This window comes from Prionailurus viverrinus, chromosome B3, assembly GCF_022837055.1.
Source record: "Prionailurus viverrinus isolate Anna chromosome B3, UM_Priviv_1.0, whole genome shotgun sequence".
In the NCBI taxonomy this organism is placed as follows: Eukaryota; Metazoa; Chordata; class Mammalia; order Carnivora; family Felidae; genus Prionailurus; species Prionailurus viverrinus.
Window position 1 is genome coordinate 82,449,858 of NC_062566.1, and position 15,296 is coordinate 82,465,153.

Below are 15,296 nucleotides of genomic sequence, written 5' to 3' on the forward strand. Positions count from 1 at the left end.
AGCATTGACCCCTTATTTCAGTATTCTAAGAAAGCTACATCTTTAATAATAATCTTCTGCTTTCATAAATTCTATAGAGTTTCTACATATTCTTCATATGTTACAATTTTGAAGAATGAACAGGAGAACTTGGTTTGAATGAAAATAGCGTGTAATTTTATTTTAATAATAAAGAAACGAATTTTGTGTAAAACTGAGTTGATTTATTGGTTATACAAATAATTGTATTTCTGTCATTTAAAAATCACTCTTTTAATAACTAGATCAACATCTCATGGGATCCTTCCTGGACAGAAGAAATATTTACTCAGAGTTCCATTATATGAACGTAAATTTCAGTGTCCCAGTCTACCTTCGTGCTTAAATTTTGATGAATTTGTCCAAAGTAAGGGAGGAATTCCAGAAAATACTAACCCTCGAACATGGGCTCTTGATATGTTCTCTAAGCACAAACATCAGAAGACAACCACACACAAAAGATTTAAAATATCTATCCATAATGACACGTCTGAAAGAATGAAAGAACCACCAAAACTAGAATTGAGTGATTCTTTGAAGTCTGGTCTTTCTCCAGAAGTTACTAAATATTATGAATCCGAAGTGGAGATCTTGACTAAAGAAATAAATGATAAGAAAAAATATCCTGCATTTGCATATTGTAGGCGTGGAGCTATTTATAGGAAACTGGGAAAGTTGCAGAGTGCCCTGAAAGATCTACAGGAAGTAAGTTTTATTTAATCAAAATAACAATATTAATAATTTGTACTTATATTAATGTTGTTATATAATTGTCCTCTCTATATAAGAATGTATGTAATAATTTCTACTAGAATTTTGAACAATGAATTTTTGTGGTATAGGTGTAGGATTATGAAATTATAATTATTGACATTTTCAAATTACTGATATGAAAAACACTACATTTTGTCTGTCAGATTGGGAGGTATCATTTTATAATATACACATAGAATGCCATTGGGATCAATAGTATTTTAAAAATTCATTTGTTGGGATATCTTCCTTCAATAAACCAAATTTAATTGAATTTATACATATATTTTCTAGGCTATACTCTTGGAGCCATTGTTCCTTAATGCCTATTGGCACCGACATTTTATTTATCTTTTCCAAGACAAAATTAATGAAGCTTTGGATGATTTGAATTATGTAAATAAATATAATAAAAATAATGCAGGTGGGTTTTCTGTCCAGTTATATTATTTATATCTTTACCTAAGCTTTGGTCACTTAGTGGTGTTATAAAGATATAGAAGTTAATAGACATAAGTCTCCAAAAATGATTCTGGCTCTTTAAAGTTAAATTTACTCTTGATATTGTATATATGGGACTTGTATGATCCTATGGTGTTTTCAAAATACTCACCATGGTTTGAAATGTTAATTAATGTCCTTGTGTACATTACAATAAATTGGTTCCTTAATGGTCATCGCACAAGAAGGATATGAACTTAAAATTTTAGTTATAGAAGTGATTGATAAATCTTTTCTTGACCACAAATCTTTGAAGAGTTTTAGTGTTCTAAGACTTCTTGGTTGGATGAAATCTATACATTTGCCTTTATGTACCGTCCTCTAATCAGCTTGAATGACTAAACATGGAACTTTTTGAGAATGAGAAAATGTCCTGTTCATCTTTGTATCCACAGCGTGAATAACATACCCCTAGAATATAACTTGAGCTTAATAAATGTTTTTCGATCTATGCCTATTTCTGCCAAAGTCCATAAATTTTTGTTTTACTATAAACTTTAAAAGAGTATGAAACACTTCAGATATACAAAAAGATAAAAGGTCATTTTTGTTACTTAAAATTGAAATTGAAAATGCTTATAACCACAAATAGATACTTACCAACATTTGAGAACAAATTCTGCATTGTTGAAATAGATAAAAAAAAACCCTTAATGGTTAAGAAAGTATAATACAGAACATTATTCTATGTTTTTGGAGGGAAAGGGATTAAAATTTTCATAGTTATTAAAAGGACTGTAAAACTAAATTTTACCTTTTTAATTTTCTTTAGAGGCATATTTGTCAAAGGCAGAAATTTTCAGGGGAAGAAAAGACATTACTTTAGCAATTCTAAACTATACCCAGGCAATTAAGTGCAAGCCCACAGATGCTGATATATATTTCAGGAGGGGTGAGATGTATGAAATAGCAAACAAAGTTCTGGCCATTGATGACTTTTCTAAGGTAAGCTTTATCATATATAATGCTGACATTTATGTATTTTAGATCATGATGTTCTTCTCCTAATATTAGAGCAAGTCATTGAGTGTCTTTCACATATATTATATAATAAAAACGAATTTATTATATGTTAGGACCTAGAGCACTCAGTAGTAGAATTGATATTAATGCTATGTCAATGATTTTTTTTATTATTAGTGAATGAATGGATTTACATCAAAGAGTTGGGTATGGGTGCATTGAAACAACTTCGGGAGGGAGGCATGACTTTACTAGCTCTTCTGAAGCATGAAAAGTGCTTAAAGAAACCTTTGAAAATTGCTTCTTCCCTTCAGACAAGAGAGAAAATTATTTTCCACCTCTTAACTCTTGAGACATGGCTGATTCTCTTCTACAGAGAACCCATCTGCTCTTAAAGAAGCTGTGCTTGCTGGTTCATTCATTCATTCATTCATTCATTCACAAATATTTATCAACTGTATATTTATCACTCTATAATGTAGTAGATAAATTTTGGTGAATGAAACAGACCTGTTTCTTGCTTACAGGGAGCCTATAGGTTAAAGGACATATTACAGAAATAAATACGTACATAAATACATACAATTTATGATGAGTGCTATGAAAGAAATAAAGATAATGGAGGGGTAAATATATATATTTAATTATATATTTATATTGTGAAATATCAGGGAATTCCCTTGAAGAAGTGAACTTTTAGCTGAACTGTACTTTGAGGCTAGAGTCAGCCAAATAGTCCCCTAATTGCAGCACAATTGTAACCTTGATCTCCTGACTTTGCTCTAAATTCTACTTCTTAATACAATTGAGAATTTAGAAATTATTTAAGTAACTTAGCTTTCTGTGTTCCCAACTACCCTTTTTCTTAATTCATGATGCTTAGCCTCATACTTGACATTCTTTTGTTTCAAGAGGATTGTAAACTAGAAGTGACCAAAAATCTCTTCTAAGGTAATGAAATTATTAGATTATCTATTCCTGTTCATTTCCTCCATGCATTGACTAATGCAGCCACTTGAGGCCAAATAAGCTTCAAAATCTTTAGGATTTTCTTTTCTTTTTCTACTGTTTTAAAAAATACTCAGTAGTCTTTGTGCTTCACTTCCCCATTCCCCTCCCAGCCCCCCACTATCAATAGGCAAGGAGTTTACAACTGAGTATACAATGATGTAGCCTTTTCACTCTTGCCTTGCATGTCAATGTGAAATGAATAAACCAGGCCAATACCAATTAATTCCTTTTTACCATTTTAGGGACTAGATTAATACATATTTGATTTGATTGAATCAGCCTTGATATAGTCTAATATGTATCATCTTTAATTGGGATAAATGCTATGATCTAATACAACCCCACTTTAGTTGAACATTGCACCTCTGAAATTTTATCAGTAAAAATTTTGGTGGGCAAAAGCTTTGGCTTCTGATATATGCTGGGTTTTTTTTTTTCCCTCTTTCAGTAAACTTCCTCCCCTTTTTAGAATTTGTTGATAAATGTTCTTACTGAAGACCTGGTCTTTAAATGCAAATTTGAAAGTTTAGGCATCTTAAGTTAGTTTGCATTTATATAATCTAAAGTTAAAAACGTAGTTGTCGGCTAGTTAATTTGCTATGAGATTATATACTTTTCTTGTGTTTTATTCTTTTTTCATTATTGTGTTGTGTTTTTCTGCCTCCCCTCCACACCCCATGTAGTGCATTTTTTATGATCCCAAAAGAACAGATGCATTATTGAAACGTGGGATGTTTTACTATGAAAATGAAAACTGGATTTCAGCCATACAAGATTTTACAGCTTTATTAAATATAGATCCCCAAAATTCTCAAGCCAGGTAGGAATTATTTTAGATGTGGTTTTTGAAATTATTGTTTTAAAATACATTCTGAGGAAAGAAAATTGCTGGAAATATGTCAGACAGCTTTTTAAAAATAGTGAAGTCAATTTTCACTCCTAACAGTAGTGGGTAATTTAATAGGCATAAAATGACAATTTAGAGTTGTTTCATTTACATTTCCTAAATACTAGATACATTATCAATTTTGAAAATATTGACCTATATTTAATCTTTAAGTTTTCTTTCATATCCTTTTAATTCACTGAGTACAGAGAACTGTTTATATAGGTTTCTGTAATATCTTATTATAAGTTTGATAATGAACTTTGCTTTTTCCAACCTTCTTGTGCCTAAAAAGTTCTCATTTTGTTGCTTTTTCCTTTAATCTAAGTTTTGTTTTGAAGAGATTTAAATGTGTAGGTAGTTGTACCTGCTCATTTTTTTACTTACAATTTGTTCAATATTGAAATTTTTTATAGTAAAATAAGGGATGCATCCAGAAAAGTGTACCAGTGTGTAACTTAATGACTTATCACAATGTAAATACCTGCGTAACTATTACCAGGTCAAGAAACATTTCCAGCACCCTAGAGACCCCTTTGTGCCTTTGCCTTCCTAGAAGATTAACAACCACTATCCTGATGTCCATTTTAATCACTTCCTTGTAGTCCTTCTTAGTTTCATCACATAAGTGTGTGTCCTTAAATATTTTTAGTTTAGTTTTGCCTGTTTCTTTTTTTTAACTTTATATAAATAGAATCATGTGGTAGTATTCTTTTTATGTCTAGCACTTGCTGCTTCACCTTGCTCTTGGATGTTATGGAGATGGCTTCTTTTCCTTAAACCTCATGAACCTACCTCTGTTAGCTTCAGATTTTTCTTCTGAAGCTTCCTCACCTCTCTCAGCTTTCATAGAATTGAAGAAAGTTGGGGCCTTCCCCTGGATTAGGCTTCTGCTTAAGGGAATGTGGTGGCTTGTTTGATCCTTATCCAGACCACCAAAACTTTGTCTGTATCAACAATAAGGCTGTCTCACTTCCTTATCACTCATGTGTTCACTGGAGTAGCACTTTAAATTTCCTTCCAGAACTTTTCCTTTGTATTCACAACTTGGCTCACTGGTGCAAGAGTTCTAGCTTTTAGCTTGTCTTGGCTTCCAACATGCCTTCCTCACTAAGCTTAATTATTTCTAGCTTTTGATTTAAAGTGAGAAACATGCAACTCTTCTTTTCATTTGAATGCTTAGGGGCCACTGTAGGGCTATTAACTGGCCTCATTTCAATATTGTTGTGTCTCAGGGAATAGGGAGGCTGGAGGACAGGAAGAGAGACAAGGGAATGGCCAGTTGGTAGAGCAGCCAGAACACACACATTTATTGATTACGTTCGCTGTCTGATATGGACATGGTTTAAGGAGCCCCAAGACAATGACAATAGTAACATCAAAGAGCACTGATTATAGATCACCATAAAAAATATAATAATAATCTTTGAAATGTTGTGAGGATTACCAATATGTGACACAGAGACATGAAGTGAGTAAATGCTGTTGGAAAAAATGTGTGAATAATCTTGCTTGATGCACAGTTGCCACAAACCTTTACTTTGTAAAAAATGTAGTATCTTCGCTCTCTCTCTCTCTCTCTCTCTCTCTCTCTCAAAAATAAAGAAGCATTAAGAAAATTAAAAAAAAATGGGTGCCTGGGTTGCTCAGTTGGTTGAGCATCCGATTTTGGCACAGGTCCTGATCTCGTGGTTCATGGGTTCCAGCCCCTCATTGGACTCTGCTGACAGCTCAGAGCCTGGAGCCTGCTTTGGATTCTGTGTCTCCCACTCTCTCTGCACCTACCCACTCCCTCTGCTCCCCCCGCCCCCTGCACACTCTGTCTGTCTGTCTCTCTCTCTCTCTCAAAAATAAATAAGCATTAAGAAAATTAAAAAATAAATAAAAAATGTATCTTCAAAATGCAATAAAGGGAAGTGCAATGAAACAAGGCATGCCTGTGTGCTATTCCACTGCCTTCTAGCCTCCATGATTTTGTATGAGATATCAGTTGTTAGTCTTATTGAAAATCTTCTGTAAAGGAGCAGTTACTTCGCTCATCCTGCTTTCAAGAGTTTTGTTTGTTTTTGTTTTTGTTTTTTGTTTTTTTGTTTTTTGTCTCTGTTTCACCAGGTTAATCATAAGGTGTCTCTGTGTGGATCTCTTTGAATTTATCCTACCTAGCATCCTGAGCTTCATCTGATGTGTAGATTTCTTTCCTGTATAAAGCATTCTCATGGTGGTTGTGAAGTTTTTAATTATATTGATTCCAGAGTTCTAAAAAAGTTGATTCTGATGGTGTTAGCATATTCATTACCTTTATGGAAGGATGAAGTTTTGAAGTTCCCTATTCTGCCAGTTTTTCTCTGTTCTAATCTCACAACTTTATATCACTGCATTGACTTTAACTTAACAATACTGTTAGTAATAATAGGAATTTTCGTTTACTTATAGGAATCTCATATTAACAGTTTTTCTAATTTTGAAAGATAAGTGCCTCTTGGACCTCATATATTTTTGGATGGAATATTGTCAAACTATACTGAGTTCTTTTTGTTTTTACTTTCTTGAAGATTTTTCATCTACATTTGTAGTGAGATTGTTCTCTAGTTTCATAGTCAGATTGTATTTTCAGTATTTGGCTTCTTTTTCAAAAGGAATTAAGCCTTCCATCTTTTTCTTTTCTTCGGAACATATCCTTTAGGATTAGATAATTTTTGTTCTTTGAAAGTTTGAGATAACTTGCTTCTAAAATTATCCCAACTTGTAGTCATTTGAAAGGAGGACAATCTTTTTGGAAAGTCTTTTAATATTCTGCCCTAGTTATTGCTCTATTCTGGTTGTCTACTTCTTCTTGAGTAAAAGGGGTGTTACTTGCAGGAAAGCATCAAATTAGTTGGAGAACAAGAAGATTAATTAAAGCTATTGTAATATGATGCTAGCTTATGGAAGACCTTATATGCCATTTTGAAGAATCTGACCTCATTCCATTGCCAATAGGGGTTTGTCGAAAGTTTTTGAGAAAAGAGATCTTTATTATCTGATGATCAGATCTTATTACTCTAGAACTAGGAATGGAGTAAAATAGTACAGGTGTGAGCTGAGGAGGGTGTGAAGTATGAAGCAGTGGAAACAAAATAAGGAAAAGATATAAAAGTCAGTATGTTTGAAGAGTTGACATGACTTAATGGCATCCTACAGAAATATTACTAAAGGTTTATCCTGTAAATTTTAAGTTTGGGGTCATATAATATGCTGAAAAATCACTAGGAATATTCTTAGCAATCAGAAATACTTAACAATAAATATAAAATTCTTATATTTATTAGAAAATAAATAAGACATTTCTTTTTTTTAATTTTTTTTTTTTCAACGTTTATTTATCCTTGGGACAGAGAGAGACAGAGCATGAACGGGGGAGGGGCAGAGAGAGAGGGAGACACAGAATTGGAAACAGGCTCCAGGCTCTGAGCCATCAGCCCAGAGCCTGACGCGGGGCTCGAACTCACGGACCGCGAGATCGTGACCTGGCTGAAGTCGGACGCTTAACCGACTGCGCCACCCAGGCGCCCCAAATAAGACATTTCTTAAAGATGGGGCAATAAACATTTAGGTGAAAGATAAAATATCATGAGTCTCAGGATGCTTAGTGCTTTTGAGAGATCTTTGTTACCAGTCTGTCAATGTACTGGCTTCACTCTTTTCTCCAAGTTATCATTGATTTCATAATATAACTTTCTTATACATCTCCTTATCCCCTCTCCCTCCCCCCAACTAGATTTATGTTAACTTCTTTGCAGCAGATAACCTATTAGCTTATTCCTCCTGTTTTTCCTTAATTGCCTTATTTTATTTCTAAAAGCTGATTTGCTTTACATTACTAAATGATTGAAAATGGAATTTTCAGGAATTGATGTAGGTTAATGATAATTTTGAAATTGGAGTCAGAAGTTAATGGAGATAAAATCCAATCACACAATTGATGCAATAGCTTTCATCCATGTGAAGCAGTCTCCTATTTATTTGGGTGCATTTTCAGTGCCAAAGAAAAATCTTCTAACAACTCCACTCACTGAGGCCCATTTCCTTCAAAATGGATTATTTGTTTTTTTTAGAGAACAATCTTACGTAAATTAAAGCCTAACATTTTGGGTACTCAATAAGTAATAAAAATAAATAAACTCATATTTATTTTATTGATACATTTCTCTGATAAGTACAAGAAATATAATAAGATTAGTAGGCATATAATTAGCATATTATTAATAAGCATATAATTATATATAAAATAAAGTATATTTATTTATAAAAAGTTCATATCCTTTTTGCTATTAACATCATTGCTAACCTTTTTGGGGGAGCAAGTGGAAATAATCAGAAATTGTTATTCAAATACAAAATTAGTTGTAAAGGAAAAAAGAGAAAATGTGTATTTTGCAATACATATTGAATTTTTTTCTTTTTCTAGGACATACAGAGGAAGAGCATATTTTAAACGGCAATTTTATAAGCAAGCAACTCAAGATCTTTCTGTGGCAATTCACTTAGATCCTAATAACTGGTTAGCACTGTATTATAGAGCCTGCTTGTTTAGAAAGAGTAGCCCTTTTAGAGCGCTCCAGGACTACAGTGTTTCAGGTACTTTGCCTTCAACTGCACATACATAGGAATTTGATTTGAAGTTCATGGAGTGGAATACTAATATGGGATGATTAATATAATATGTATATTTTTATGTAGTTACATATTAAGATATTTTTGTATAGTATATATATTCACATATTTTTACAAGCTACAATGGTTTAAGTGTTCCTAGTATGCCCTTTTAGTGAATGTGTGTTTGTACTCACATGTATGTGTATAACTTTGGCAAAGGGAGAATATCATATCAAAGAAATCTCTTTCTATATATTGAGTTCTCAGGTTATTTCTGGAAATCCAGGTCTATTTTCTAGTCAGCTTGCTAAAACAACAGTGAATTTTCCTAGTGGGCTGTGTCCTACTCCATAGGCCTAGCCCATTGATTAGTCAAATTCTGAGTTTTTAAACCCTTAAACTAAAAATGAGCTTTGAGAATCTTTAGTAATAATAGGATGCCAAAAGCTAACAGTAGTCATTTCCACTTTACCCTGTATCAGTGTATTCTTGGTATATAAATATGCCCTGCACCATTCTGTGCATAGAGTAAGTGCTCAGTAAACAGTCCCAGCTGAATAAATTAGCCCATTGTGATTGGATAATTCCAGCCAGAGACCAACAGTGTTCCCCTGGGTGCAAAGTACTACAATCCCATCATTCTAGATGAGGCAGTATCAGTATCTAGAGACTAAGAGACAACTATACTCTTACAAAGAGAATTACATAGCTCCTGAAGGAAGGCAATATAAGATGATAGCCTTCTGAGGCCACCTGTGCCATGAATATTCAAATAAAATAACCTAGAGTCTATCCTATGTGCTGAAAGGAATCTGGTACCCTCCCTTCTATTTCTAAGGATTTTTGGAAGGGAAGACTAAGTTAAATTTTGTTTAACTCTCTTGTAATCTTTGCATCTAATTTTGCTCTCTGGTTGATTCTCCATTTTTGTATATCCACACAATTTTTGTGATTACTGTTAATGAATGTCTTGGGGTTGGGGGCATTTGGGTCGCTCAGTGGGTTAAGCATTGGAGTTTGGCTCAGGTCATGATCTCACAGTTCATGAGTTTGAGCCCCACCTTGGGCTCTGTGGAAGCAGCCTGGAGCCTGCTTCAGATTCTGTTGTCTCCCTCTCTCTCTGCCCTTCCCTGCTCATTATCTCTCTCTCTCTCTCTCTCTCTCTCTCTCTCTCTCTCTCAAAAATAAATAAACATTAAGAAAATGAATATCTTAGGATTCAAAGGATAAAGTTAGCAGAAATGATTTAAATTTAGAAAAAAAATTTTTTTAATGTTTGTTTAGTTTTGAGACAGAGAGAGACAGAGCATGAGTGGGGGAGGGGTAGAGACAGAGGCACAGAATCTGAAGCAGGCTTCAGGCTCTGAGCTGTCAGCACAGAGCCCCATGCGGGGCTTGAACTCACGAGGCTTGAACTCACGAGCCATGAGATCATGACCCGAGCCGAAGTTGGATGCTCAACTGACAGAGCCACCCAGGTGCCCCAAAGCAATTTAAATTTGAAGGTCAAGCCCACCCATTTTTCTTGAAGTTTATTTCTCTCTGTCAGCTCTGTCTGTCTGCCATCTGGCCAAACTCCTTTCTTGGTAATCTCTAAAAGCCTCTTTTTCATACTTCCCTCTTCTCCAAGTTGTGGGCTCCTCACTCTCTCTTTTCTAGGCTATCACAATAATACAAAGTCTTTGTTATTTAATTATTAAGAGCAGACCAACTTGATTTTGGCTTTAATTCTTTTCTACAGGCTAGCTTAAGGAGTTTTATCTTCCACAATCAAAAAGGACCCTTAAGATATTTTTCCAAGCTAATAATAATATCTAACATTTATTGTGCATTTCACTAATTGCCAAACACTAATCTAAATTATTTATATAGAGTGTTTCAATTAATATTCAGAATAATGCTATGAGGTAGGAATTATTTTCATCCCTGATAAGAAAACAGAGGCACAGAGAGGTTAAGTAATTCTAATATTTTTTCCTTAGGTAGAATTTTTTAATTTTCCTAGAGCAACCACCAAAAGTGCAGCTGACTTTGTCTTTGCTAGCCAATTATACTGTGAATGGAGCAGATTGCCTTCATGATTATTTATTTAATCTGTGTCATCATTGCTTAAACTCAATATACTTCCCCAAATCTAACACTGTGAATATTTTTGTCCCAGACTGTGAGCACTATGTACATTTTTGGCAGAACTTTCCCTTCTTAGCCAGAATGGGCCTGAGAAGCTTAGAAGACATGGATCAAATGTTGTGGAAAACCCATGTAATTCACTAGCATGTTTTTGGGAAAGTGAAGGGAAAATTAGTAAGTGGGGATACATGAGATGACCTCTAGACTGCTTATAGATGAAAGACACACACCTGGAGTACTGAGAAGATTCTTTTTGCCCCACACTCCTGTTGTTTAGAATATGCATAGTCAAGTTGCCTGCCTTAACTCCAAGTTCAGCTTTCCTTGGAGTAGTCTCTTTGAGCTGCTCTTCCTGGTTGATGTGTAGCAGCCTGATCTCTGTCATCTGCATGTCTGGAGTTGTACCAGAGCCTGTGTTATGACCAATAGCAATGCTTTCCTGATAATTAACAGCCCATCAAGGCAATGGTGCCCTTCTGACTGCAATCCACTGAAGTGAATCAGAGGTTAGATTCCATCTTTGCCATTGACTTAATCATGATTGTGGTTAAGCCCCTTTACACCTTAATCTCTTCATCTGTGAAGTGAATGGACTATCCTAGATTACCATCAGGATTTCTCCAGTTTTAATGAATTTGTGAACCTTGATAGCCACATTGTTACTTATAGACAAATACATTTTTATGTGAATACCGTTTCTTACCAAATAAATGCGCTCATCATAGATATGTTTTATAAAGTGTTCAAATGTAAGAATAAGCAATGGGAAGGGTAAAGACTAAAACACAACTCAGATATTTTTGTTCAGAACCCAAATAAGATGTATGTCGTTATTTTTAAGCTCTCATAAATGATGGCTATGAGAATCTTGGTTGTTTTCTACATCGGGGCATACTCTATGCAGATCTAAAGCTTTGGTTGCTGGCAATCTGTGACTTTGAAACTGTTATTTCTCTAGAAAGGTATGTTTTCCTTTTCATTCTTACTGATTTCACTTTTGTATAAAGTTAAGAAAAAAAAACAAAATGAAAGAAAAAGCCCTTTCCCCTCATCATTAATAACCTTATAAAATAACAATTGTAAAAGCATCCTAGAATTAGAATACTACTTCTAAGATAAGATCTGGTTCCCAACATCTGTTTACCTCAGATACTTTTGCAAATTTTAGATATTGAATGCTTTTGAGATGAGTCCAATTCACAGATAACAACATAAAGTTACTAACAGCAGTGTGGGGATAAACAGATCAGAGCTTCTTGAAATTAACTTCATGAAAAAATGTTATCAAGTTTTAAAATAATGAGAAAATATTCTGCTTGATATATTGCTATGCACACAACATATGACTCAATAATAGGAAACTATTTAGAATCTGACTTCATTTTGGATAGTAAAGCAAAAGAAAAAACCAATACTGTTAGAGTGTAGGTTCAGGAAGAAACAAAGACTAAAGGTTGTACACACTTTTAGTGTGTACAGAAATCTAAGCTCTAAAACACAGAATTAATTAATTTCTGTTCTTTTCAAAGAAGCATTTGTTAAAATGAAAGGCATAAAAAAAAACCTAAAAACAACATGCCAATTCCATGCCAACCAGCAGACTGTTTACTTTTATCTAAGGTAAACTTTAAACTTGACTTAGGAAAGTCATGGAGAATGGCTCCATAATGGCCAAAGCAGTTCCTTTTTAGATATTTTTGAGCCAGAAAGAAAAGAGTTTCAGGTGCAAAAAAAGCCAAAAAATGGGCAGTAAGAACTTTGGTGTCTTTTAGGCAAAGGGTCTAGGCTTCTAACAAAGCTGGGCTATAGGGTATGTAGTTTCCTCATTTTGAAATAGAGGCATCAAATAAAGTAATTTCTAAGATCAATTCTCTATTGAAAATGTTTTGATTCAAAGAGAGAAAAAATACATTTATTTTATAAAGAAAGGAAGCTGGGTTAATATGTAGGTGGAGAGGATTTTTAACCCCAGGATCTGAGAATATTACTGTTTCTCTCTGTTACTCATGGTGAACACAACATAGCCTGAGGGGAAAACTTTTAAATTGAGAAAAACTAAGCTTGAAATTCAAGATAAGTCAAGATTAAGTCAAGGAAGAGTAAAGATGGAGCGGGGAGTTCAGGAATTCTGTTCCTAGCATAGACTCTATAAATGTTGATTCTCAACTAAGGATTTTATAAAGGTGCTTATAATTTTTAAGAGAATAGTTAACTGATTTACTTTGTTTTAGTAAAACATTTAATAAAACATCCTGATATATATTGATGTATGTATTTCACTAGGTTCATTCAAAACTGGAAAACATTTGGATTAATTCAAATGTCTAACAAGATTTTGCTTTTTCACTTTTTTTTTAGAACTGTTATTTTGGCTTACGTAAATATTGGCCTCATACATCTGCTATACTTGGATAACTACGTTGAAGCCATTTGGCATTTTTCTGAGGCTATTAGACTTGATCCTTTATATATTCAAAGCTATATTTGTAGAGCAGAAACCTATCATAAGGTATTTAAGTTTTGAAAACCTTGATTTTTTCAAAAAATGCTTTAATTTTCTGGATATCTATTGTTCAGTGTAATTTCAGTATATTAATATATTTGTTTTCAGTTAATTACAGAGGCTAATGCATGTCCAAGCAATAAATATAAAGTAGATATAGTTAATTATAATTACCTATGTATAAAGCTTTTACTTACGAAGTGTGAATTTTGTCTTTCATTAAAAAAACAATGTTTTTCCTTATTACAAAAACAATATATATTTATTTCATGTAATATATGTATGCAAATAACAGTAAGTTAAAATAATCCATAATTTTATTCTCTAGAGACAACTACTATTAACATTTTACAGTGGTTTTGAGAGTGTGTGTGTGTGTGTGTGTGTGTGTGAAAGAGAGCAGGTGGGTTCGTAGAATGGGATCTGTGTATATAATGGGATCCTACTCATTCATACTTACCTTTAGATTTTGTTTAAATTAAAAAATATTTTTTAATGTTTATTTATTTTGAGAGAGAAAGAGCAAGAACGAGAGAGAGAGACAGAGAGACAGAGAGAGAGACAGAGAGAGAGACAGAGCGTGAAGAAGGGAGGGGGTGAGAGAGGGAGACACAGAATCTGAAACAGGCTCCAGGTTCTAAGCTGTCAGCACAGAGTCCGACGTGGGGCTCAAACTCAAGAGCTGTGAGATGATGACCTGAGCTGAAGCCAGACACTTAAACTGAGCCATCCAGGCGCCCCAAGATTTTGTTTAAATTTTACAAGTTATTTAAATTAAAAAATGTGATATATCTTTAGTGTTGCGAAGTCAAAGATGCAATAAATAGCAAAAGTCCTCCCTGATTCCAACCAAATTTGACTTTCCAGAGATAAACACTGTTAGCTGTTGTTTCTGCCTTTCAAAATAGATATCCCTGTCTACCACTCCACCACTAATCATCTTGTCCAAGTCAGTGTCATTCCTCATCAGGATTGCTGCAGGGACCTCTTGGTCTTCTTGCTTCTGTTTTTTACTCCCTTCGGAAGGATTTTCAACATAGCCTCCATAGTGATCCTGTTAAAACATAAGTCAGATTATTTCACTTTGCCCAGAACCCTTTAATAGCTTCCCTTGTACTCAGAATAAAAGCTGAATCCTGCAAAAGCCAAAGGCCTCTAGGAACCACAGGAATTGGCTCCTTATTACCATTCTGCCCTCATCTTCTACAAGTTCTCTGGTCACACTGGTTTCAGCCATGATAGTCTAGTTTGTGCTGTGGCTAAACATGTACACACACGCACCAAACCCTCCCCCCACCCCGAACACTTAAAATCACTGTGTTAAAATAACAAAGGTTTATTTCTTGCTCACAGTGCTTGTCTACTGCGAGTTAGCCATAGTCTCTGTTCTCCATTGTCGACATCTCAGGACCCAATGTGGCTCGAGTCCCGTGCAATGCCCTTCCCTTCCTGATGGTGGAGGTAGAAGACCCAGGGCAGGCTTAGTAAAAAGTTTTTTTAAAAAAAACGTTTTGGGGCGCCTGGGTGGCGCAGTCGGTTAAGCGTCCGACTTCAGCCAGGTCATGATCTCGCGGCCCGTGAGTTCGAGCCCCGCGTCAGGCTCTGGGCTGATGGCTCAGAGCCTGGAGCCTGTCTCCGATTCTGTGTCTCCCTCTCTCTCTGCCCCTCCCCCGTTCATGCTCTGTCTCTCTCTGTCCCAAAAATAAATAAATGTTGAAAAAAAAATTAAAAAAAAAAACGTTTTAACTTTAAAAACTTTTTAAAAAGTTTTAAAAAACTTCTTTGTATCCCATTTGGTTTGATGATTCTTAAAAAGCAACAAACAAACAAAACCCAAAAGAACTCATTTATATTAGGAGATGTTCTTGCAAAATTTCTGTATTGAAGGATGGGAGG

General features: G+C 34.5%; 1 protein-coding gene across 9 annotated transcripts in view; it reads left to right on the plus strand.

Annotated features, from left to right (window-relative positions):
* The window catches only part of TTC6 (tetratricopeptide repeat domain 6), a 220,081-nt gene that overhangs the window by 153,415 nt on the left and 51,370 nt on the right, over window positions 1–15,296 (plus strand). For 8 of the 9 annotated variants that reach the window (XR_007153077.1, XR_007153078.1, XM_047863339.1 and 5 more), the window contains 7 exons: window positions 264–723; window positions 1,066–1,195; window positions 2,045–2,217; window positions 3,930–4,066; window positions 8,580–8,749; window positions 11,739–11,859; window positions 13,256–13,406. Coding sequence is in view for 7 of the 9 variants with exons in the window: in XM_047863339.1 (XP_047719295.1) it covers window positions 264–723; window positions 1,066–1,195; window positions 2,045–2,217; window positions 3,930–4,066; window positions 8,580–8,749; window positions 11,739–11,859; window positions 13,256–13,406 (1,342 nt within the window). In the remaining 2 variants the exon portion in view is untranslated. The remainder of the gene's footprint in view (window positions 1–263; window positions 724–1,065; window positions 1,196–2,044; window positions 2,218–3,929; window positions 4,067–8,579; window positions 8,750–11,738; window positions 11,860–13,255; window positions 13,407–15,296) is intronic. The other variant, XM_047863341.1, reaches the window with a different exon arrangement.